Source organism: Ovis aries, chromosome 1 (genome assembly GCF_016772045.2).
Source record: "Ovis aries strain OAR_USU_Benz2616 breed Rambouillet chromosome 1, ARS-UI_Ramb_v3.0, whole genome shotgun sequence".
NCBI lineage: Eukaryota > Metazoa > Chordata > Mammalia > Artiodactyla > Bovidae > Ovis > Ovis aries.
The window spans coordinates 190,417,272-190,440,578 of record NC_056054.1 but is presented as its reverse complement, the minus strand read 5'-3'; the positions used below and the strand labels follow the sequence as shown (position 1 = coordinate 190,440,578).

At 47.8% G+C, this 23,307-nt stretch overlaps 1 protein-coding gene across 7 annotated transcripts in view; it reads left to right on the top strand.

Annotated features, from left to right (window-relative positions):
* Positions 1 to 23,307, top strand: part of SLC12A8 (solute carrier family 12 member 8) — a 151,174-nt gene that overhangs the window by 81,011 nt on the left and 46,856 nt on the right. For all 7 annotated transcript variants that reach the window (XM_042232562.2, XM_042232567.2, XM_027956607.2 and 4 more), the window contains one exon: positions 9,462 to 9,575. In XM_042232562.2, the coding sequence (XP_042088496.1) occupies positions 9,462 to 9,575 (114 nt within the window). The remainder of the gene's footprint in view (positions 1 to 9,461; positions 9,576 to 23,307) is intronic.

The window sequence follows — 23,307 nt, the reverse complement described above, 5'->3', positions numbered from 1 at the left end:
TTGTGGCAAAATCTTTATGACAAAAAATTTGCCATTTTAACCATTTAAAGTGTGCAGTTCAGTGGCACTCCATTAACCGTGATGTACAACCATCACAACTGTCTTGTTTTAAAACATTTTTTATCACCCCCAAACAAAAACTGTGTCTACGGAAAAATAACTCTCCATTCCCCTGCCAGACCCTGATAACCTCTGTTCTATTTTCTGTTTCTGTGAATATGCCTATTTCAGATGTTTCATATGAATGGATCATACAGTATTTGTCTTTTTGTGTGTGTTTTCTTTCCACTTAACGTGTTTTTGAGATTCATCCATGTTATATCAAGTGTCGGTACTTCATTCCTTTCGATGGCTGAATAATACTCTGTATGGATAGACCACGTGCTGTTTCTCCACTCATCTGTGGATGGACACTTGGGTTGTTTCCATTGTTTATTTTTTATTTTAAACAATCTTTATTTATTTGACTTAGTTGTGGCACATGGGGTCTTTCGTCTTCCTTGGGGCATGTGGGATCTTTAGTTGCAACAGCTGGGATCTAGTTCCCTGACCTCTGCATTGGGAGTGGAGTCTTAGCTACTGGACAACTGGGGAAGTCCCTCTATTGTTTATTAATAAACTATGATTGTTTTGCTTGCCCCTTGGTTCTAGGCAATGAGATATATCATGACATGAAACAGCATAGTTCCTGCCCTGAACCGGCAGGAGCAGGCAGCGACAACAGAGAGATAAGTGCCTAGCAGGGCACACGTTGGAGGGAGCTTGGCCGCACTGGGTTCTTCTGGTCTTGCCTGACCAGCTGCTGACTGTGGCATGGTGCCTCCTTTTTTGGGCCTTGGCGTTCCTGTTTGTACAGTGGACTTGCAACAAGGACCCCTGTGGTGTTAACATGCTATAGTGCTGGGATACTGAATCTTCTGCTGTGGGGTTCTTAGAGAATGTCCCCTGTGTTTCCTTCTTGGGTAGGGCTTGCGGTAAGCGAGGGCTGCATGTGGCTGCCGAGCTGGGGCATGTGGAGTCCAGTATCTCCAGCATGATGCTAGGCGGGAGGGCGACCCTGCTTGCATAACCACGGGGATGCTGACTGCGCCCTGCGGTGGGGGCCCTTGTCCTCCCATCCCCTTCTCAGAGCCTGCCTGGAGACAGTGTCCCGGCAACCGCAGGGCTGAGGACTGACTCCCAGGTCTGGACTCTGGACCCGCCACAGAGGCAGGGGCTATGCAGAGACAGTTGATGTGGGGGACCCCAAGCGGGGTTAGATTATTTTGGGGGGTATGTGGGAGTGTGTGGGGTTTAGGTAGGATGGGAATTAGGATGCCAGAGGCAGGGACAGCCAGAAGGAATAAGTGGTGGCTGGGAGGAACCCACAGCCTGGGTGGAGACTTCCTGTCAAAACAGCCACTTATCCTGGCTGGAGAGTGCATTCCTTTCCCCCAGGAGATAAGAAGGCCAGATTTTCCTTTCCTAGTGCTCCTTTGAGCTGAGAGCAGTGGGGGGCTTTGCAGTCCCTTCCATCTAGCCCCAGCCTGATCAGCTGGGCTCCTGCCCCCTTCTCAGTCTCCCTGCAGCCTTGGGTGAGCTCTGATCCCGGCAACCCAGGGTTAATCTTGTCTCCTCTCGGTGCTTCAGCTTCCTTACCTGAAAAATGCACCTATCTCATTGAATGAAAATATGTAATGCACTTGGAACAGTGCCTGGCACAAATCTTTGCTCAGCAATTTGTGGCAATCCTGGTTGTTATCCAAAGACTGCACTTTGTTTCTTGGGTCCAAGTGAGTTGCGGATCCCTAAATTTCCTACGGCATCTGACAATCCTCTGCTCTGTAAGCTTTTGCAGGTGAAAAATCTCTTCTCATCTCAACTTGACCCCAAGGCCATTATAAAAAAAAAGTCTTGCTAAGCATTTAAAATAGAGCTGATGTCAGAGGATAGAACAATTTCTCGGGTATTAGAAATGCCCCCTTTCACAAGTGAGAGCTCCTTTTCTCAGGAGGAACTCCAGGACTGCTGTCTAGATTGTAGGGGTTGGCAGGAGCTTCTCTTCTTACTGGAAACTAAGCCACTGCCTCCCAAGGGGGCTGCCCTGACATCCCCCCAACCCAGGCCCTTCATGCCCTGGGTTGCCTGGCCCTGGGGGCTTTTCCGGCTGTTCCCGCCAGTCAGTTGTCCTAAGGGTGGAGGCCTTCCCCCAGGGGCCTAGAGGCTCCAGGCTGCTCCTCCCCACACCCTCTGGGCAGGCCCAGCTCCACTTCAGACTTCCCTTCTGGCCACTGCTAGAATGCCCAGCCTTCCCTCTGTGTATTTTCTCTCTGGGTGGGGGCCCGGGAGCTGGAAACCCTGTTCACATCCTCTCTCCACCCTCCCTTTGGAGGACCAAATTCACCATGGCTGAGGCGGTTGTGGTCTGGGGAAGGCTCCTAGCTCACGAACAGAAGTCCTGTGGAGAAGGAAATCCATGCTGTGGGCGGGGGCTTCGGGGGATCTCTTCCTAACCCATCATTATTGCTCCTTCTAGTCAGTGCAACCTGATCTGGTTCAGTTTCAGAGTATTTCTGATGGTGCACCTGTCATGGACTAGAATTGTTATGACCCATATCAATGGGAGAATCCAGCAAACGGGGAGTATTTTGGGGACTCCAAATGGGACTCCAAGCCAGGGTTCCTTTCCCACTTTCAACTCTCATGTCTTTCCAATTCCCTCACTTGTAAAAACAGACCAATGAATTAGACCAGGAAGCTTTTAGTATCTGCATTAATGGAGGGCACACGTGACTGTCATACTCTAAGACCTAGGACTTGTAATTCATAATTGGTTTGTTTCATTAGTGGGCAAAAATGTGGTAGTGACCTTGTCTCACAGTCTGGAGCACACTTGGTATCCATAGCCACAGAGATGGGGAAGGGTAACAGGGAGGTTACCCTTTGCTACTTGGAAGAAAAGCTATGACAAATCTAGATAGAAAATTAAAAAGCAGAGACATTACTTTGCCAACAAAGGTCCATCTAGTCAAAGCTATGGTTTTTCCAGTGGTCATGTATGGATGTGAGAGTTGTACTATAAAGAAGGCTGAGCGCTGAAGAATTGATGTTTTTGAACTGTGATGTTGGAGAAGACTCTTCAGAGTCCCTTGGACTGCAAGGAGATCAAACCAGTCAATCCTAAAGGAGATCAGTCCTGAATATTCATTTGAAGAACTGATTCTGAAGCTCCAATACTTTGGCTACCTGATGCGAAGAACTGACTCATTAGAAAAGACCCTGATGCTGGGAAAGATTGAAGGCAGGAGGAGAAGTGGACAACAGAGGATGAGATGGTTGGATGGCATAATGACTCAATGGACATGAGTTTGAGCAAGCTCTGGGATATGGTGATGGACAGGGAAGCCTGGCATATGCTGCAGTCCATGGGGTCACAAAGAATTGGACATGACTGAGTGACTGAACAACAGCAGGGAGGTAGAGGGTAGCACTGACAGCTCTGGAAGCTAGTTTGGGATTTTATATCAGCCATTGGAGATGGGTGGTGCATTTGGATGATGTGCCCTGAGTCTTGAGAATGAACTCCTGACTGGCGGCTTTCAGAATTAGAAGGGCTCTGAAAAAGAATTTAGTTTACCTGTTACTGAGAGCATGATCTACATCATCGGGGCTCATTTAGGCTGCAGACTCTCATCCCTGGTGGACATCCCCACCTGGACATCCCAGGTGCCTATCCCAGGTGGATAGAGTTATCATTTGCATTTTGAAGAAGGGCTCACTTACAGTCCCACAGTGAGTCTGTGGCAGAATCAGAACATGAGCCCAGGTGTCCTGTTTCTTGGTCCTGTCACTGTTCTTCCCTTTCTCCCAGAGATCCTCAGGACCTCATGCTCCACCCCAGGGAGAAGAAGAATAGCCCTGGCTTCTCCCAGATCTACCCTCTTTGAGCTCAGTTTGGGCACATTTTGCTCTCTCATGACTGAGGCTGCCTCCCCCATTGCAGCCCCCAGACCTGACACCAAAGCCCTGAGGCAGAAAACTCCACTGAGCAGCCCAGGCCCCTGGGGGCTTGATGGGCCAGACTGCCCGTCTGTGTCCACTTTGGACCTTCTGGGATTGGGCCATATCTGAGTAAGAGCAGGGGCTGCATGGCAGGAGGTCTGTGAGAGCCTCAGTGATAGGATGCGGCCTGGACATGCCTCTTTTCTCTTTGGCACTGACCTGTCTTTGTCAGGCCATTTTAGCCTTTCTGTCCCTCCCCCAAAATGCAGGTCTCTGTCTGCATGAGACAGAGTCCCAGAGCCATCAAGGCAATGCCGGGCAATGGGCAGGCCATCCCGGGTTCCAGGTGGGCTCTGCTGCGGAGGAGGCTCTTGGGAGGGGCGAGTGTCCAGGGTGAGGCGGGGCCCTTGGTCAAGGCGCCCGGTTTACCTTTCCCTTACTGCTCACCCTACTGTACTTCCGGCTCCTCTGGGATCGTCTGGGGCCCGGTGGCCTTCTCGCACCCTCCCCGCCCCCAGGCCTTGTTTTGGTGTGTGTGTCCCTTCCCAGAAGCTCGGCCTCTCCTTTCCTTTTCCTTGCAGGGCTGCTCTTCCTGTGATGTCCTAGGATCCGGGCAGTGTGCCCCTCCCGCCTTCCTCTCCCTGGGCCCTTCCTCTGCTCTTTCTATTCCTGGTTGGACCGGCCTCTCCCATTGTCGTTCCCCGGAAAGGGCTGTCTTGCTGGTCGAGGGGTGGGGGACCTGAGCCAAGAAGAAAACCAGGTGGGAAGCCCCTCGCCCCACCCGGGCTTATCAGAGGGATGGCAGCGCCCCCCATGCCAGCATCATTTTTAGAAATCTCACTTTCCAAGTTAGTCAGAGGTGGCCATCTGACACCCACGGTGGGGGCAGGGGATGACTTCCCGCTGCCTCCTCTGATTTCAGCGGACCCCAGGGCCAGTGAGGGCGGGGCAGCACACAGTTTCCCGGAAGCCACCTTCCCAGAGGGCGCAGCCCAGCCTGAGGGAGCCGCCCTTTGCAGCAGTGCGTGACTCGGGCTGGCTCCTTTGGCCCAGACAGGCAGGGTCCCGTGATAGTCCTTGGGAGCAGATCCTTGACCCTGCAGGGGGCTTCCTATGGTGACAGGAAGCTGTGATACCCAAGTGCCAAGGGGGAAGGCCAGCCTTCAAGTGTCTTCCCTCCTCCTGCTCTTGCCTGGTTTTCATCATGTTTTCTCTTTCCTCACTCTGTTCTATCTTTGTTCTTCCTAAAAGCTCATAACTCACGTGGGGCCAAAGACTTTTTTACTGTGGATACAGAAGCAGGTGTTCAGGTCAACCCCAGATAGAGTCACACGCTGCAGCTGCAGGCACTGGGCATTCTGGGCCTCGCAGAGCTGGAAGACACCAGCTGAGAGCACCGGAGCCCCTCTTGTTACCAGCAGAGTCTCTGAAGGGCCCACAGAGGTGAAGACACTCACCTCAGAAATCTCTGGGGAAACAACTCAGGATAAATTGCAGGGAGTTGCTATGGTAGATGGAAAACGTTGACTTCAGACAGACCTGGGGTGGAGGCTGGGCTCTGCCTCTTCCCAGCTGTGCACACACTCCTCAGTGCATGTGGCATTCCACAGGGAGACCCCCATGGGCCCCACAGAGGTGCAGAAGGGGAGATGCCGTGACCTCGGGGGCATTTCTCTCAGAGCTGAAGGAAACCGGCTGTATGCACCCCTCTGTGTGGGAGGGTGGTGTTTGGGACCTGGAGACCGGCCTCCCGGAGGAGAGGCCAGGGCTGTCATACAGGCAGGTCTGCTGTGTGACCTTGGACAAGACTCTTCACCTTCATGAGCCGGGTTTGCTCACCTCTGATCTTGCAGGGTAGCTGTAAGGATCAAAGATGATGTTGTAAAGGACTTGGTGCCCAGTGACTGCACAGAGGAGGTGCTTGATAACTGATGACTTGCCACTGTGTTCAGAAGGCAGTATCCCGGGGTGCCCCGGGGGACCTGCCCTGCCCCCGTGTGTGCAGATGCCTTGCCTGGCAGAGGTGACAGCAGGAGATGTTGCCCTCTGTTCACCCCAAGGCACGGCATGGTGGGACTTGAAACATCATAGGCGCCCGTGGGGCCTGCCGAAGTCTCAGGTACAGAGGCAGCCCCTAGCATAGAGGTCCCGAACCTTGGGGAGGCTTCAGGGAACCCCCCCAGTGGAATGCAAAATGTGCTTTCATCAGAGTCTCAAATGGGGCTGTGACTAGAAGAATTAGCAAATCAGGCAGCAAGACCCACTGTGAGAGGCCGTGGCAGGTGGTGTCTACTCAGCCCTGCAACGCTGGATGTGGCCAGCGGACCTCAGGCCACGCCTTAAGTACAAATTCTTCTGAGACCAGTGCCTGACCTGGGCATCTGCTCCACATAAGCTCAAGGTCCAGCTGGACCACAGGTTAGGGTTGTGGGCAAGAGACTGGAGCCCCGGAAGTCAGGATGAAGGCCAGGTCTTCTGTGGGGCTAGCTCAGGACTGGGGAGCATGATGTGGGGGGCTGTCAAATGGGTGGACGTCATAAGGGCCCTGGGAAGGTAAGGGCAGAGACACAGAGACAGGTCCACCATGTGAACCTAGGGCTCCTTCTCATCCACTAGAATGTGGCATGTGTGAATGGTGGCCGTAAGGTCCTCCCCTGCTGGACTGGGCTGTGTCAGAAATGATCTCTCTAAGCCTTGAATTCCAGCTTGAGGAAAATCACTGCAGGATCTTATCTCAGAGACCTGAGGCTGTAGGTGTTTCCTCCCTATCTTTTGCTCAATTTCATTTTTTTCCCTTCTGTTTCTTTTTTGCCCCTTATTTTACTTGCCCTATCTTACTTATGTTTTTCTCATAAGCTACTTAAATCATTTTGAAAAATGGGGCAAGTATCATTTTGAAAAACAGGGAGAATATAAATGGAAAGGAAAAAAAAGAAATGAATTTGTTTATAGAAAAGCTATCTGGAGAAAGTAGGCTTTCAGTTGTGGGATGTTTTGTTTGCTTTTACAAAAGGCATTAATTTTTGATGATAAGTTGATTATGCTCATGACAGACAACATGGAAAGTTTTTAAACATAAAAAAAAAAAATTGCCCATGGTTGCATTATACAGACAATAACCATTTTTGGTATATTTGCTTTTCTTACATATATATTAAAACTTTTTTTTGTATTCATCCTATAAATGGTATCCAATTTCTTACTTAATATATATCATATGTAACATGGATAGTTTTCTTTGGCACTGGTAAATCTTTATAAGGATTTAAAATACCTCAACCTTTCAATTGGACATTTAGACACTCCCCACTTACACAATTATAAATAACCCATTGACAAGCATCTCTGTTCATAAAGTTCTTGTTGAAGTTAAGATTTCCTTGAGAACAATTCAGGACTGGACTGGGGGGGAGAGGGCTGGGGTCAGCAGCAGTCGTCAGTGTGAGCGAGTGCTTGTGAGCGTGTGAGAGCAGCATTTGTGATCTTCCTGCAGAGGAGGGACCCCGCCCCCGCCCCTGCCGCCTTGAATAAGCCAAGTGACTCATCCCCTCAATCTGTGGATCTCATTGGTGGGATGATGGAGAAAGAGAAGAGGCTTCCCAGTGACTCATTTACGGCTCCCGAGATCCCTCTGGCCCTTGAGGCTGACCGGGGCCAGGCCCCTCAGGCCTGGTGATCAAATACCCGCCCATGGCAGGGTGGCTTCGGGGACAGCCAGGATCAGTGGAGCCTGATGAAGTGTTCATGATCCTCACGGCTGGCCAGCCCAGCACAGCCCTGTGCGCAAATGTGCTCAGACCTGTGTGTCATCCAGCTTGGCCGAGCTCCCTTCCAAGGCAGGCTGGGCTGGTTTTCTCCTCAGAAAGTCTAGTCAGCAGGGTCAGCCAGCGGATAAACTAAAGTTAACTTAGCTATTATTGCTTTTCTGTTAACGAGGGGAGGACCAGCTGTGAAGACGCCAAACCATTCGGAAATGCTGCACAGTCCTTGGGATCTAAGGTTCACGAGAAAGAGAGCAATTGACAATGATTTTAAGGCCTGACTGGACTCCCCAGGGTTCCTTGTGCTTCACTGAGCTTTCATTTTACTGTGTTTTTTTTGAAAAATATTTTTCCTATGAAGATATGAAGCTTGGAAGCCATGAGAAGTGCCCGTGATCTCGGCCTCATCAGCGAGCCGGCACTCTTTACTGGATGGAAGCTCAGGGTGAAGTTAAGCCCCGAGGGTGGTGGAGGACAGGCTGGCAGGGGGTTGTCACCGCAGCACTGGGGGTCAGCTATGGAGAGACTGATGGCTAAGTGCTCGTCTTGCATGTCAGAGGGGATAGAGGGAAAAAGATCAAGACTGAGTTGTGGACTAGAGTGAGCAGGAACAAACCAACTCATTCTCTAAAAACAGACACTGGATATCCTGCGTGTTCCTGAGCCCAAGGACACCGAACTTGTATCTTAAATTCCACAGCCCACTAACACATCCACAGATGCTGTTCAAGGTGACCCCCTTTCACAAAAAAGCAGTATCTGTAGGAGTGAAACCTTTTAACTGCATTTAAGGCAATGTAAAAAATGTTTAAAATGCTTTGAAGAAATCAGATCTGAGATGTTTCTGCTATAAAGTAGTCTCTGAACCATCAGACTGAAAGCACAGAAGCAAAAGATCCAAGAGCAAGGTTCTTTCAGTTTAACCCATATTTGCACCTGGCCTGCTGTGTGGCAGGCACAGTGGTTGGGCCTGGGGGACAGAGGCGTTTAAGAGCAGATTTCTAGCCCGAAGGAGTCTGGTCATGGAGGGCACTTAGGAGGAGGATTCTGATCAAGGAGTTTGTATAAAGCCCAAAGAGAGCAGCATTTGGGTTGGGCTTGAAGAGAGAGCACCATATTGATATTCAGAGATGTGGGGAAGGCTCTGGAAGCAGGGGACACGGGAATGGGTACTAGTGGGCTTCTTGGGCAGAGTTGTCTGTGTGACCGCTGGGAAGAGGAAAAGGCAAAGCACAAATAGGAAACGGTGGGCCATTGCCAGGTTGTGGGGAGCTTCCACACTCCTCTTAAGGAGTTTGGACTTTATTCTGTAGCTAGTAGGAATCTATGGGAAGGTTTTTGAGCAGGGAGTTAATGTAATTTTTTAAATCAAAAGCAAACACATCAGTGCATGCTCATCGAAAGATTTCAGCTGTACTGAAGTCCATAAGCAAAAAAAAAAAAAAAAGCTCCCCTTCCTACTCTCTTCTTCATGTCATTTTATTTACCTACATCCATAGATATAGATATACAAAAGTCAAGCCCTAGATGTGGGAAGGAAGATGTTTCTATTATCTTCTGTGTTCTCTCCCTGCCCCCCACATCATACCTACCTTTTCCTATTTAAAGTTACTATTTAAAGCTAGGACTATTTACTGTTTAAAGCTGGGACTGTAATCTAGGGAACTTGTCTTATGTCTTGTCACTCGGCTCATTTTGCTTTCTTCTGTATTATTTCAGAACATGGTTTTATTGGATACTCACCAGAACTGCTGCAGAACAATACTCTGCCAGATTACAGCCCTGGAGAGTCCTTTTTCACTGTCTTCGGGGTGTTCTTCCCCACAGCTACAGGTACTGGCATTCTTTTTCATTATCATGTTAGGGATATAAGTAAATGCTTGGTTCCCAAAATGCAGTATCATAATGGACCTGCATGTGCTTTTAGGGTATATATCTGACTTTATAGATGGCCTTAGCTTTAACCACACATCTATTCTTTTGACAGAGGCTTTACTTGTTCATAATTCCTGAAGGCTCCCAACATGATTTGATCCTCCTTACCCCTTATACTTACATATTGACGCCTCTTGGCCAAGTTAGTAGAGGGGACATATTTCTCTTAGGGCTAAGCAGGCTGGATTCCTCAACAGGACAGCTGCCCTTTCCACCTTGTAGTGAGTTCAGCCTGGTCTCTAATCTCCCGCTCCTCTCCCCTACCCACGTGTCTTCTCCCAGGGGGCAGAGAAATGCTCTCCTCCTCCTACCGCTTTGACTGTGGGCAGAGTCAGGATCCCACGGGCGAGGACCTCGGCTCTTCCCCCACTTTCCCGTCCTGTGGTGCCTGCAGAGGAGCCTTGCACAGCTGAGGTCCTGGTAGAACTGCTGCATGCCCAGGTCCCAGGCCCAGAAGGAAGTAAGCTAACATGTTGACCAAATGCTCCACAAGAAATAACCATTTACTAGAGACTGGGCTTGTTCCCAGCACACAGACTCAGAAAAATGTTTCTTTCTCCATCCAGGCAGTGTTGATGCCCTGGAGCTGATTTTGTCTCCTTTCCCTTCTCTCTCTGCCTTCCTCCAGAGAGAAGGGAGGAAAAGCTACTAGATTTTTGAAAACTTAAGAGACTGTCCCTATCAGATGTGGACAAGGATTTGGAGGAGCTGGAACTTGCATACATTGCTGACGGGAATGTAAAATGGGCAACCATTTTTGGAAAATGGTTTGACAGTTTCTTAAAAACCAACATATACCCCAGCCATTCCAATCCTGGTTATCTACTATTGAGGAAAAAAAAAAAAAAAAAAAAAAAGCATGTCTCCATATAAAGGCTTGTATATGAAAGTTCAAAGCAACTTAGTCTGTTATAGTCCCAAACTGGAAGCAACTCAAATACTCATCAACAGGTGAATGGAGAGACAAATTATGGTATCACCACACAATATAAAACTACTCAGCCATTAGAAAAAATGAACTATTGATAACTTGTGACGATGTAGATGACTCTCAAAATAATGCTGCTGTGTGAAAAAAGTCAGGCCAAAAAAGAGTTCCTTTTTAAAAAGAGAAAATTATTTAAAAAGCCATTTATGTGAAATTCTAGAAAATGCAAACTACAGTGACAGAAAGCAAGTCGTTAATACCTAGAAGTGGAGGTGAAGGGAGCAGGAGGGAGGCCAAGGAAGTTTGGGGGGATGAAAAAATGTGTTTCTCACTGTGGTGATGGACTTGCAAGTGTGTTCTTGTCAAAGTTTACAGACTGTTACACTGTAAACCTGCAACTTATTGTATGTTAGTTATACCTCAGTAAAGCTGTTAAAACGTGGGGGAAAATTACTGACCGTAGTCATATTTAACAGCTTCCCTGAATCCCTCTGGCCACCACCCCTTTCTCCCCGCTCCACAGCCAGTGTCTGCTCTCCCAACCACCTTCCTGCCTCCTGCTCTTCTCGTCCACTCTCTCCTTTTGGAATTCCAGACCTGTCTCTCCAGTGAAATGGTTCTTGCCAAAGTCATCAATGGCTTCCACTTAGTTCAGTGGGTGCTTAAAATTTGTCAGTGTGTTTGACCTCTCAGCCGCGTTTCACTTTCTCCTTCATCTCTCGTACCTTCTGTGATGTAGCACCCTCCTCTGACCCACTTGATAGGGGCATCCTCTTCTGCCTGCCCATTCAGTGTTGGGGTTCTTCAGGCTGTGCCTACTGCTTCCCTTGGGATCTCATTCATGCCCATTGTTTAGGGACCACCCACAGTGCTGGCCATTCCCAGATTTATGCCTCCAGCCCCAACTTCTCTAAGCTCCACATCATGTATTTAAGTGCCTACATGACACCTTCTCTTGGTATCCTAGACTCAGCATGTTCAGAACCCATCCATCCCATCAGCCCCTACTGGTTCTCCTCCACTCCTGATCTCAGGGATGGCACCCTCATCCCCCCAATTGCTCGAGCTGGTAACGGGGAGTTACTTGTGACACCTTCCTCTTGCCAGACTCCTCTGTCCATGGGATTCGCCAGGCAAGAATACTAAAGTGGGTTGCCATTTCCTCCTCCAGGGGATCTTCCCAACCTAGGGATTGAACCCATGTCTCCTGTGTCTCCTGCATTGCAGGCAGATTCTTTTTACCCACTGAGCCATCGAGGAAGCCTCTTCCTTACCAGTCCCCTCCAAGTCCTGTGAATTTTACCTCCTAAATTTACCCACCTTTACTCTCGCTTCCCTCTGTCTCTACCACCTGACCACTCTGCCCCAAGCTTCATTTCTCAGCTGAGTAACTAAGGCAACTCTGAGTTGACACCCCTCCCCCCGCTCCCTCTTTGAGGCTTGGTCACCGGAAGGAGGCTGGAGCTAGGTCTCGGTGATGGCAGGTAGCATGCTGTCCTACAGTCCAGGTGTGCCAGAAACAAGGTGTTTCTTTCATCTTAATGAAGTGGAAAGAGTTGGTCTCTGACCCTAAGCCTTCAGTCTGCCAGGGTGGCTGGAAACTTCTGTCAGTCATTCATCACGCCTCTGCCTTGCCCTGTTAGGTCTCAGGGTCTTACTAAGTACCAGGGCATGTCAGGGGCTCTGGCTGTTCATCATCTGTGCTCTGAGCCAGGCCCTCCCACAGCCCTGTCTGCAGATCCCTTTAGGTTTATGGTCTCTGCTGCTTCTGAGCCACTTTGGGGGATGGAAAGTTTGCTGAACCTGGGAACCGCGTGCCTAGAGTCTGTGTACCTCTCAGACCCTCTTTCCTGAGGTCTCGCTGGATCCCACTGGTGCTGCCAGGGAGTAGGCCTCAGGTCTCTGTTGTTCAGATCCTGTGGGCCTTTCTCTTCCTGCCCAAGCATGAGGGGCAATCTTCTGTTCTAATACGGGGGACACTGCTGTCCAGGGCCAGCTTCGTGAGCATGAATTTATGCATTCACACTTGGTCATAAGCTCAGGAGGACCCCACACTTGGTTTAATGCTTTGCTGTTCCTGAAATTCTTAATAATTTTTGAACAAGGGGTCCTACATATTTTTTTGCACTGGGCTCTACAAACAATGTAGCAAATAGGTTTTGTTCCCACCAGGCTCTCCCCAGTCTCTCTGCAGCTTCTTTTCTACCTCCTGCTGCTGCTGCTGCTGCTGCTGCTGCTGCTGCTGCTGCTGCTGCTGCTGCTGCTGCTGCTGCTGCTAAGTCGCTTCAGTCCTGTCCGACTCTGAGCGACCCCATAGATGGCAGCCCACCAGGCTCCCCCTTCCCTGGGATTCTCCAGGCAAGAACACTGGAGTGGGTTGCCATTTCCTCCTCCAATGCATGAAAGTGAAAAGTGAAAGTGAAGTAGCTTAGTCATGTCCAACTCTTTGCGACCCCATGGACTGCCGCCTACCAGGCTCCTCTATCCATGGGATTCTTCCAGCAAGAGTACTGGAGTGGGTTGGCATTGCCTTCTACCTCCTCAGTTCAGTTCAGTTCAGTCGCTCAGTCGTGTCCGACTCTTTGCGACCCCATGAATCGCAGCACGCCAGGCCTCCCTGTGCATCACCAACTCCCGGAGTTCGCTCAGACTCACGTCCATGGAGTCAGTGATGCCATCCAGCCATCTCATCCTCGGTCATCCCCTTCTCCTCTGCCCCCAATCCCTCCCAGCATCAGAGTCTTTTCCAGTGAGTCAGCTCTTCGCATGAGGTGGCCAAAGTACTGGAGTTTCAGCTTCAGCATCATTCCTTCCAAAGAAATCCCAGGGCTGATCTCCTTCAGAATGGACTGGGTGGATCTCCTTCTACCTCCTAGATCCTCTAAGATCTCCTAAGGGCCCAGCCTTTTGAGAAACAGACACCAAAACAATGTGAAAAGTCTGCCTCTTCCCTGCCACGTGTTTCCACCAGGACAATAAAATAAAGGTCACGCTCCTCTTGAATGGACAGAAAAGGAAAGGGGGAGGGGATGAAATACACGAAGAAGAAAACTTTTGAAATTTTTTAACATTAACATCTGAAAATATTTTCTAGCCCCTTCTGCTGCCTATTCCCCCACACCTTGCCCCTCCCCAACACATTCAAGAGGCTTCCCACCAGAGCCTTTGTTTCCTTGGGCCTGGCAAGGAGTCCTGATGCCAGGTCAGATCCTTGCTTGCAGGTGCCAGGTTAGCAGTTCCAGCTGAAGCAGGGCCGTGGTCCTTTGAGGCAGGCAGTACCACCAGGATGTTGCCTTTTGTACATGACCCCGTCAGGCCCCCTCCAAGCTTCTCCCATGGCTTCCCTCCTTTTTATTTGCAGGCCTTGCATCTTGTAAGAGAGGGAATGCCTGGCCTGAGTGAAGGGCCCGGGGTGACGAGCCTTCCCTCTGGTGCTTCACCCTTCAGTAAGGCATCAGCAGTGGCCTGAGGTTGGAAGATGCCACCCAGGAGCCCAGAATTTGAGCTGGACTACCATTTGAGATCAGCCAGTCCAGCGACTCTCAACTTTTTATCTTTTAATCCATGTTCATTTTTGTTAATCATACTGAAAACCTTACTACACTGGAAATTCTGTGCCTCCCCGGACCAGGAGTATCTTGGTCCTTTCTTTGAGAAAGATTCTACCTAAGAAGATTAGCCAAGCTTATTTTCTGTGACTTAAATTATGAAGGTATTGTTTGGTAATATTCCAAATATAAAGTTATAATATTGAACAAACTGTCTACACAGGCCTCTTTTACCCCACCCCTCTTAAGGGATGTGCTTTTCTGCCTCCCTGACACCCCCGGCCTCATCCCCACCCTCCACAGCCCCATCTGGGCCCAACCAGGTTGAGAATCACTGATCTGGGAAATGAGCACAGAGGAGTTTATGAAGGATTGAGGAAGGTCACCCAGCTAATTAGTGACCAGAGTTGTTAGGAGAAACTCACTGACTGAAACTGCCTACTCTCATCAGGCACCATAGTAACCATTCCTGTGAGTTATTTTACGACAGGAGGTCCTGGTAAGGAATATGGGACAAAAAGCCACCGACAACCGGGAGAATTTGGGAAAGGTCAAAAGGAGATACTCATGTCCCATTGCCCTCCCAGAATCCTCCTTGTTAGAATCCATCTTGGCTGAGCAATGTGTGCACCACCAGGAAGGGCCCTGAGTCAGAATGATTGGCCAGAAACAGCCCAGAAACTAATCCCATCACCGTAAAACCCAAGACTGCGAGCCACATGGCGGAGCAGGTCTCCTTGGTTCCCTGACCTCTTGCTCTCCACCCAGGCGCCCCTTCCCAGTGAAGTCTCTTGCTTTGTCAGTACATGTCGCCTCTGACAATTCTTTTCTGAGTGTTAGACAAGAGCCCACTTTCGAGCCCTGGAAGGGGTCCCCGCCTGCAACAGAGTTGGGCCACCATCCCTCTGTAATAGGTTGCCTCTCCTGGCTATCTCTGTTTTCCAGGGGCGCCAGTGTAAACACAGTAGGCAGGACAGGCAATTTGTATCCCTTGGCTTTCCCCTGGCAGATGTTCCATTAAGCTATGAGAAGCATGGATGATTGGCAGTTTCCATGGTGACGGATTTGCCAAGGATTAACTCTGAGTGAGTCATGGCTGGGGCTCCCTCCAACGCCATCCTCTCCTGGAACAAGAGAACCTCCAGGCTGTGAGAGGGGAGAGGAGTTTGGAAGAACAGACACTTCCAGTCCCGCGACCCTGCATCCTCATCTCTGACCAGTGACATGTTATTTAGGTTACTCTAGAGATTTTATCCCCGGGGGCGGGAGACTTCCTGGGGAGAATAGCTGAAGCCTAGGTTTCAGTGGCTCCTCTGGGTTTAGGAAGCGAGGTCTTCAGTCAGCCCTCCTCGCTGCACTCCACCACACCCTGTGGTGGTGGCTGCAGGGTGGGGCTGGGACCTTGGAATAGACTCTGCGTTTAGTTTCCCAAAGCACTTTCCTTCTCTGAGCTATACCACCACTTTCTCTGAAAAACAAACACCTCTCCCTATAGTTATTCATGCACACACACAGCCACTCTGGGAACCTGGGACCACAATACATGGAGGAACTAGAAAATGGAAATTCACTGGGATAAATACCATTGTGTGAAGTTGTGTAACCCTTGTCCCCAAATTTCAGACTCCTACTGGAAGGGATAAGGGCCTCTTGTGGTTGACCACACCCAGCATCAAAATGTATGTGGGAAACCAGCAGCCTTTACCAGAATGTCCACGCTAACCTTTGTGGTCAGGAGCCCTGCTATTTCTGTGACATCCTTTGGCCTCCCTGGACCTGATCCTATCTCTCCCCACCCCACACACATACACACACTCTGAGAAGTTCTGGAATCTTCTGAGCTCTTCCAGATTGGCTGGCTGTCTCCGGGACCCTCAGCTCTAGGCATCCATGCTGGCTTTGCCCTCAGCCTACCTCTACATTCCTTCTCCCTCACTGTATCCCCAGGCCTCCTCCTAAGTTATGTGTTCTTGTGGGTGAGAGAACAAGGACCTGCTGGGCTGGAATGAGGTCTTGTTTTAAGGAGCAGAGAACCTGAGCAAGGACAGTCTGAGGGGGACTCACCCCCTGCATTCTGATGGACTTGTGAGCGGGAACAGGAGAAAGGAAGGGAGCTTTATAATTATCATACATGTTTATTTTGGTAATTTCATGTATGGAATGTATGATTTTTATCAAATTATCACAGTGTCTATGATAATTATCATCACAATAGCCTGCCACATCAGGCACTGTGCTGAACACTTTAGCCTTTCGTTTAGACCTCATCAGGACCCCAGTGCTTCTATCAGATGCAGACTCACCATGAAGCTGATGAAGCCTGGGTTTCAGGGCCCCTTGGGTACATGACCTCCTTCTGAAGTTCCATTTCATATTCATAACTTTGTATTTTTAAAGTTTTAGGCCCCATGGAACCTGTATCCTTCCATGGGTTCTATTATTAATCCATCTTACATATGAGGAAACAATGACACAGAGAGGTGATTTCCCAAGGTCACCTGACAAAAAATGGTGAGCCCCATTGCTTCCCACATGCTTTGGCAAGGATGCTGGAAAAGAGGACACACGTTTGTCTGGAGCTGTACTCTACCCGGAAGTCAACAGATCCTGCTGGAATCCCAGTGTTTGAATGTCCCATTATTCGACACAGTCTGTCTCAGCAGCATCTCTAAGGCATTGCGAGGGTAGAGCACTGATTAGTTCTGCCTCTAAGAACAGAGCAAAGAGGGGATGAAAGATTCCTACCTTAACAGCTAAACAAGCCAATCAGCCAGGTGTGGGGAAGGAGTGGGATTTTGACAATCAAGTGGAAGGTGAGGAGGGGCAGCCAGAGTGTTTAGGAACCCAGGGGAGTTCTGAGAGCGGAAGGGAGCCCATCTTCCCTGAATGGACATTCAAAAAAGATTTTTTTTTTTATTGTGGTATAGTTGATTTACAATGTTGTGTGAGTTACAGGTATACAGCAAAGTGCGTCATCAGTTATACATATATACATATTTCCACTCTTCTTGTTTTTTTTAGATTCTTTCCCCATAGAGTTCCCTGTGCTAAGCAGCAGGTTCTTATTACTCATCTATTTTATAGATAATAATGTGTATATGTCAGTCCTAATCTCCCAGTTTATCCCAGGCCCCCGCCCCCAGGTGGACATTTATTTAGCACCTACTAGGTGCCAGGCACTGTGCTAGGCGCCTTATAGATGTTCTTTCTAGCTTTACAACAGTCCTGCAGGGTACATAATCTTATCCCCATTTGCAACTGGGGAGACCGAGGCTCAGAGCCACACTGGCTCCAAATAATAAAAGGCGGCAGATAAGGTTAAGTCACTTTAGTGCATGGATATTCTACTTTAATGAAAAGAAAAATAATAAATTTATGAACTTTAACAAAGAAACAAAAAAGGCAACAGAGAAACAATCTCTAAATGGAAAGGGAAAATTGAAGGTTTCTAAAGTAAGAGTAAGTAGTTCTTTAATGACCAACCAACAGAAACCAGGAAAGTCTAGAAAATGATTAGGTATTTTTCTTAAAAAAAAAAAAATATATTTATTTATTTATTTATGTTGGGCCGGGCTGGGTCTGTGTTGCTGTGTGCGGGCTTTCTCTAGTTGTGGCAAGTGGGGGCTGTCCTTCGTTGTGGTGCACAGGCTTCTCTTGTAGAGCATGGGCTCGAGCACATGTGGGCTCAACAGCTGCAGCTCAAGGGCTCTGCTAGAATGTGGCCTCAGTACTTGTGGTACACAGGCTTTGATACCCTGTGGCATGTGGGATCTTCCTGGACTGGGGATCGAACCCAAGTCCCATGCACTGGCAGGCAGATTCTTAACTACTGGACCACAAGGGAAGAGTGAAGTCGCTCAGTCACGTCTGACTCTTTGCGACCCCAGGAACTGTAGCCTACCAGGCTCCTCTGTCCATGGGATTTTCCAGGCAAGAGTACTGGAGTGGAGTGCCATTTCCTTCTCCAGGGGATCTTCCCAACCCACGGATTGAACCCCGGTCTCCCGCATTGCATGCAAATGCTTTATCCAGAAGCCCCAGGCTTTTTTTTTTCATTGTTCCCTTGTTGTTCAGTCACTGTGTCGTGTCTGACTGTGACACCATGGACTGCAGCACGCCAGCCTTCCTTGTCCTTTACCATCTCCCGAAGTTTGCTCAAACTCATGTCCATTGAGTCAGTGATACCATCCAACCTTCTCGTTCTCTGTTGCTCCCTTCTCCTCCTGCCTTCAATCTTTCCCAGCATCAGGGTCTTTTCCAGTGTGTCAGCTCTTCACATCAGGTGGCCAAAGTATTGGAACTTCAACATCAGGCCCCTTCAGGGTTGATTTCCTTTAGGACTGGTTTGATTTTCTTGCTGTCCAAGGGACTCTCAAGAGGCGTCTCCAGCACTACAATTTGAAAGCATCAATTCTTCGGGCTCAGTGTTCTTTATGGTCCAACTTTCATATCCATACGTGACTACTAGAAAAACCGTAACTTTGACTATACCGACCCCAGGATCAAACCTGCACCTCCTGTGTCCCTGCATTGCAGGTGAATTATTTACCCATTGAGCCATTGGGGAAGCCTTTTTTTTTTGTTTTCTTAAAGAATGCTCATTTTCAGGATCAAAAAAAGATAATAGGGTGGGAGTGGGATTAAAATAATAGGCAAGAGGTGAAGACTTTGATCTCTGTACACTATGGTTGATGAAAGGGAAGGCAAGAAAAGACAGAGGACCACTATTTTGCAGATGCTGGTAAGTGGTTAATTGACATTTATCCTGGTTATTTTTATTAATAGCTGATTTTAGAGATGTTTAAGGGATCAGTTCCTCTCCTGACCATCCACGTCTATTGTCACAGATATTTGAGCCAGGGTGCCAAGCCAAACCCCCCAGTTCACCTGGTGCCACACAACCAGACTGTGAGGTTAATGGCAGTGCCCAGAAAGGTCTGGATGATGCTGGAGGTTTAACCTCCTCAGCTCAAGCTGGTAAAGTGATGGCCAACACCATTACCATCACATGTGAAAGCTGAGTCGGTGAAGAGATGTAAAAGGCCTCAGGACTAGGATGGAAAACCAAGTCAGAAGCCTTTACTGGTATGAAGAAACCTGTTACCTAAGTTACGTGGTCACAAGATGCAGCCCATATCGTCATCCTGATATAGGGCGAGGACGTGGTTTAGGGTAAAGCAATTAACTGCTTCCTGGAACTGGCAGCTCAAGACCAACGAGGAGGGGAAATGCCCTGGACCAGGACAGACTAGTGATTCAGAGCTGGTGACGGAAATTGCTGTAGGGAACCAATGTGTGGCGCTGATTATAGCTGACTATAAGTAGTGCTGACTATAGCTAAGTTCAGCACTCCGGTGGGGGCGGTGGCCCCAAATTAATCATGCCGTCACTCTGTTTTAAAAAGAAAAGTCCAAAAAGAGCATGGGTGTCAGGAAGAAATGGAGAGATTCTATGATGTGGAGGAAATAACATGACTTGAATTAAGGAAACTTCAAAATGAGTTCTGCTGGTTTTGTAAGCAGCTAGCTTGAAAACATGATAAAATTGCTTCCCCTCTTGGGGCCTCAGTTTCCTCATCTGTGAAATAAAAGGCCAGAGTTGATGATCTCTAAGATACTTTCCAGCTTTAAGAATTGTTGATTCGAAATAGCCACTTTAAAGATTTTTAGGAAGCCTGCCAAAAAGAGGATAAAGATCAAATAGGAATTACAAAATGGACACTTCGTGTTTTCCAATGATTAAAGTGTTTCATTTTTTTTAAAAAGTGTTGAATGTCAAATAAGTTTTAGGAAATAGTCTGTGCTACATTTCTCTTCTTAGAAATGGACAATGAAAATTAGAATGTTGTATGGTAAGTCCAGCAGTAAGAATCTCTAATCTTGTTTAATCAAGGTTTTCCCCACTGTTATGTTTTCTAACTGTGGAACCTTTTTTCAGGGGGGCATTATTTGTAAATATCACTGAGAAATACCTATTCTACTATTCCTCCCGTAAATCTAGCTCTAACATTGATAATATTTTTAAATTGTAGCAGAAACAGAAAGAAAGGTAACTAGGGAATCTCTATAATACCTCGTAAGCATGGGTGAGAAATATGAAATCAAAATAACTTTTCTAGATCTAACTGGTAAGCAAGACGTTTATAGTCCACCAGAACTAGAGATCCGGAGAAGGCAATGGAACCCCACTCCGGTACTCTTGCCTAGAAAATCCCATGGATGGAGGAGCCTGGTGGGCTACAGTCCATGGGGTTTCACAGAGTCGGACATGACTGAGCGACTTCACTTTTACTTTTCACTTTCATGCATTGGAGAAGGAAATGGGAACCCACTCCAGTGTTCTTGCCTGGAGAATCCCAGGGACGGGGGAGCCTGGTGGGCTGCCGTCATGGGGTCGCACAGAGTCGGACACGACTGAACCGACTTAGCAGCAGCAGCAGCAGCAGAAGAACTAGAGATCATCTGCTCAAGAATTGTGTAGTCATGCAAGGGCAAAATTCTGGGAGTAACGGTGTGCAAACCAATCCAACAGGTGTGCCCAGAAGTCACACCCACAGGAGTCACCCTGCGGCTTCCTGTCTGGAGCGTGTTACTGCCCTTTCCTTGCCTCGGGAATTCTGTGTTCATGGTGCTGACTCCCTGATTTCTGGCTTGCCTGTTTTGTCTCAAAAGCCCGCCTCCTGGCTACCTGGGCCTGGCCCTTCCCTGAGGGTGGCCTGTGTCAGTGTCGGCCGTTTCTGCGCCCACTGAGCAGGATTCCCACGTGCCCCATACCAGGCCAGCTAGTGGGACCTCTAATTAAAGGCAGGGTCATCACTGTGCAAGGGATTGTGGAGAGAGAAGAAAAGGGCGTTTGTTTGTTATGAATACAGAACCTTTTTGGAAGCAGGAAGTCATTACGATTAATCAATCACTTTCCTAGACAGAAGCGCCTATGGCAATGGAGTTCTTGTGGCTCCTTATTTCTAGACTTTTGTAAATGATCTGAAGGAAGGCATACAGAATGACATGACAAACTAGAGGAGGTATGAAAATGGCAAAGAATACATAGCAGTATGTCACCTTGCAAAGCTGAATGAACAGGCATAGAACTGCCAGGGGCTTGGGGGGCAGAATGAAGTCATTGCCGAAGGTAGGAAGCCAGGCAGGTAAGACACTGGTAAACCTGGTGACGGGTGAGAACCTTGGCAGAGGCTCAGCAGGTGGGAGGTTCAGAAAGAGGAGGTGTTAATGGACGAAGTTAGTGGGGCCTGAGTATCAGGTAGACCTGGAGATCTGGCCAGGGCTGGCCTTGTCCGTCAGACTGTTCTAGCAACAAACGACATGGTCCCACGAGCTGTGGTCAGAGTAAGGCAGGTCCTCGGCCTTGTTCTCTTGATCCAAATAAAACCTGTCTGTGATTTAAAAAATAAAAAATATAGTGCAGAGGTGCTTGTAACGTAAAGCAGTAGTCTCTCAGCCTGCCCTCCCTCCTCCACCAACCTGACCACCCAAAGAACCCCTCTATAGGGGCAACCATTTTTAGTCATTTTTAGTACTTCAGGAGCTAACTGCATTACCAAGCAATGTGCCTATACCTGAGCTTCCCTGGTGGCTCGATGGTAAAGAATCCGCCTGCAGTGGGGGATCTGCAGCTGACGTGGGTTGGATCCCTGAGCTGGGGAGATCGCCAGGAGGAGGGCATGGCAACCTGCTCCCATATTCTTGCCTGAAGAATCCCATCAACAGAAGAGCCTGCTGGGTTATGGCCCAGAGGGTCCCAAAGAGTTGGACACAGGTGAAGTAACTTAGCCTGCATGTACATGCTTATATCTATAACTTGATAGTCAAAGTCACATGTAATTATTGACTCCATGATAAGAAATGTAGAGGGTTTAGCTTCCTTACATGTTCCTTTATCCACTTCCCAATTTTTAATAGTCATATTTTAATTTTTAGTTCTTTTTTGATTATCTTTATAACTTTAAATAATATGTTTAAGTCTGTTATCCATCCTAGGCTATATCTCTTCACTGCTTATTGTTGGTGTGGAAAATTAATATTCTGTGTTATGTTTTAAGATTAATGTATTAGGGTCATATTTATTTCATGTGTAAAGTATTTTGACAAGGAATGTTAGTTATCTTAAAGGAATCCCCGATTTTAAGGGATTCTGAATAATCCTTTTATATTTATGTTTTAGAGCAATATCAGGGAAGCTATGACAAGTTGATGACTAGCAGGTAAAGAGGAAAATCTCATGAAAGCTGTAGTTTACAGCTTGCAGTGAACAAACACAGTTTCACACACACACACATACACACACACACAACCTCTCTATTAAAAAAGTTTTTTTTTTTTTCTTTTTTCTTTTGCCTTTAGTTTACAAGTCAACAGGTTTTGGAACTTCAAAGACAAGCTGTTCAATATTTTTGGAAATTTCTTTGCTTCTCTTAGCAAACATTTAGAAACTCCCCTTTATGATGACAAAATACAGAATAAATTCTAGCATTAACTATAAATTTATTGCAGCTGGTATATAAATATTTGCTGGCCATTTCCTTATTGACCTAACAAATTTAATGGGTAACTCACATTTCAGGTTTTCTTATTAAACTAACTGAAGCTTGTAACATTCGGCCAGTCCTGAGTGAAGATCCTGGGACTTTTGTTTCCCACACTGCTGCTGCTGCTGCTAAGCCACTTCAGTCATGTCCGACTCTATGCGACCCCAGAGATGGCAGCCTATCAGGCTCCTCCGTCCCTGGGATTTTCCAAGCAAGAGTACTGGAGTGGGTGCACACTACTACAACAAAAATATGAGTGCCTTCCCTCTTTCTAGTTCTCTTTTCTCTTTTCATTTCGTATTAGCTGTTAGCTATAGCTTTATGTTACTTTGTTAAGTAGATAATGTTTGTGTTCTACTTTGCAGCTAAAGTTAAGTCCTCTGGGCTATGTCTATGACTGGGTGGTTGTGGTTCACTGAAGAGCCAAGTGGTGGGCGAGAATTCCACTTCCTTGGCTGCATCTGACGTGGCCCTTGTGTTATTCAGGGGAGACTGTTCCTGATATAATGGCCAAATGGATTAACTTTAAGACTTTTTTTTATTAGTTGTTTAAAGTCATGTCCTATTTTAGTTTCCTTCATATTTACATGTTGGCTTTCTTATTTACTT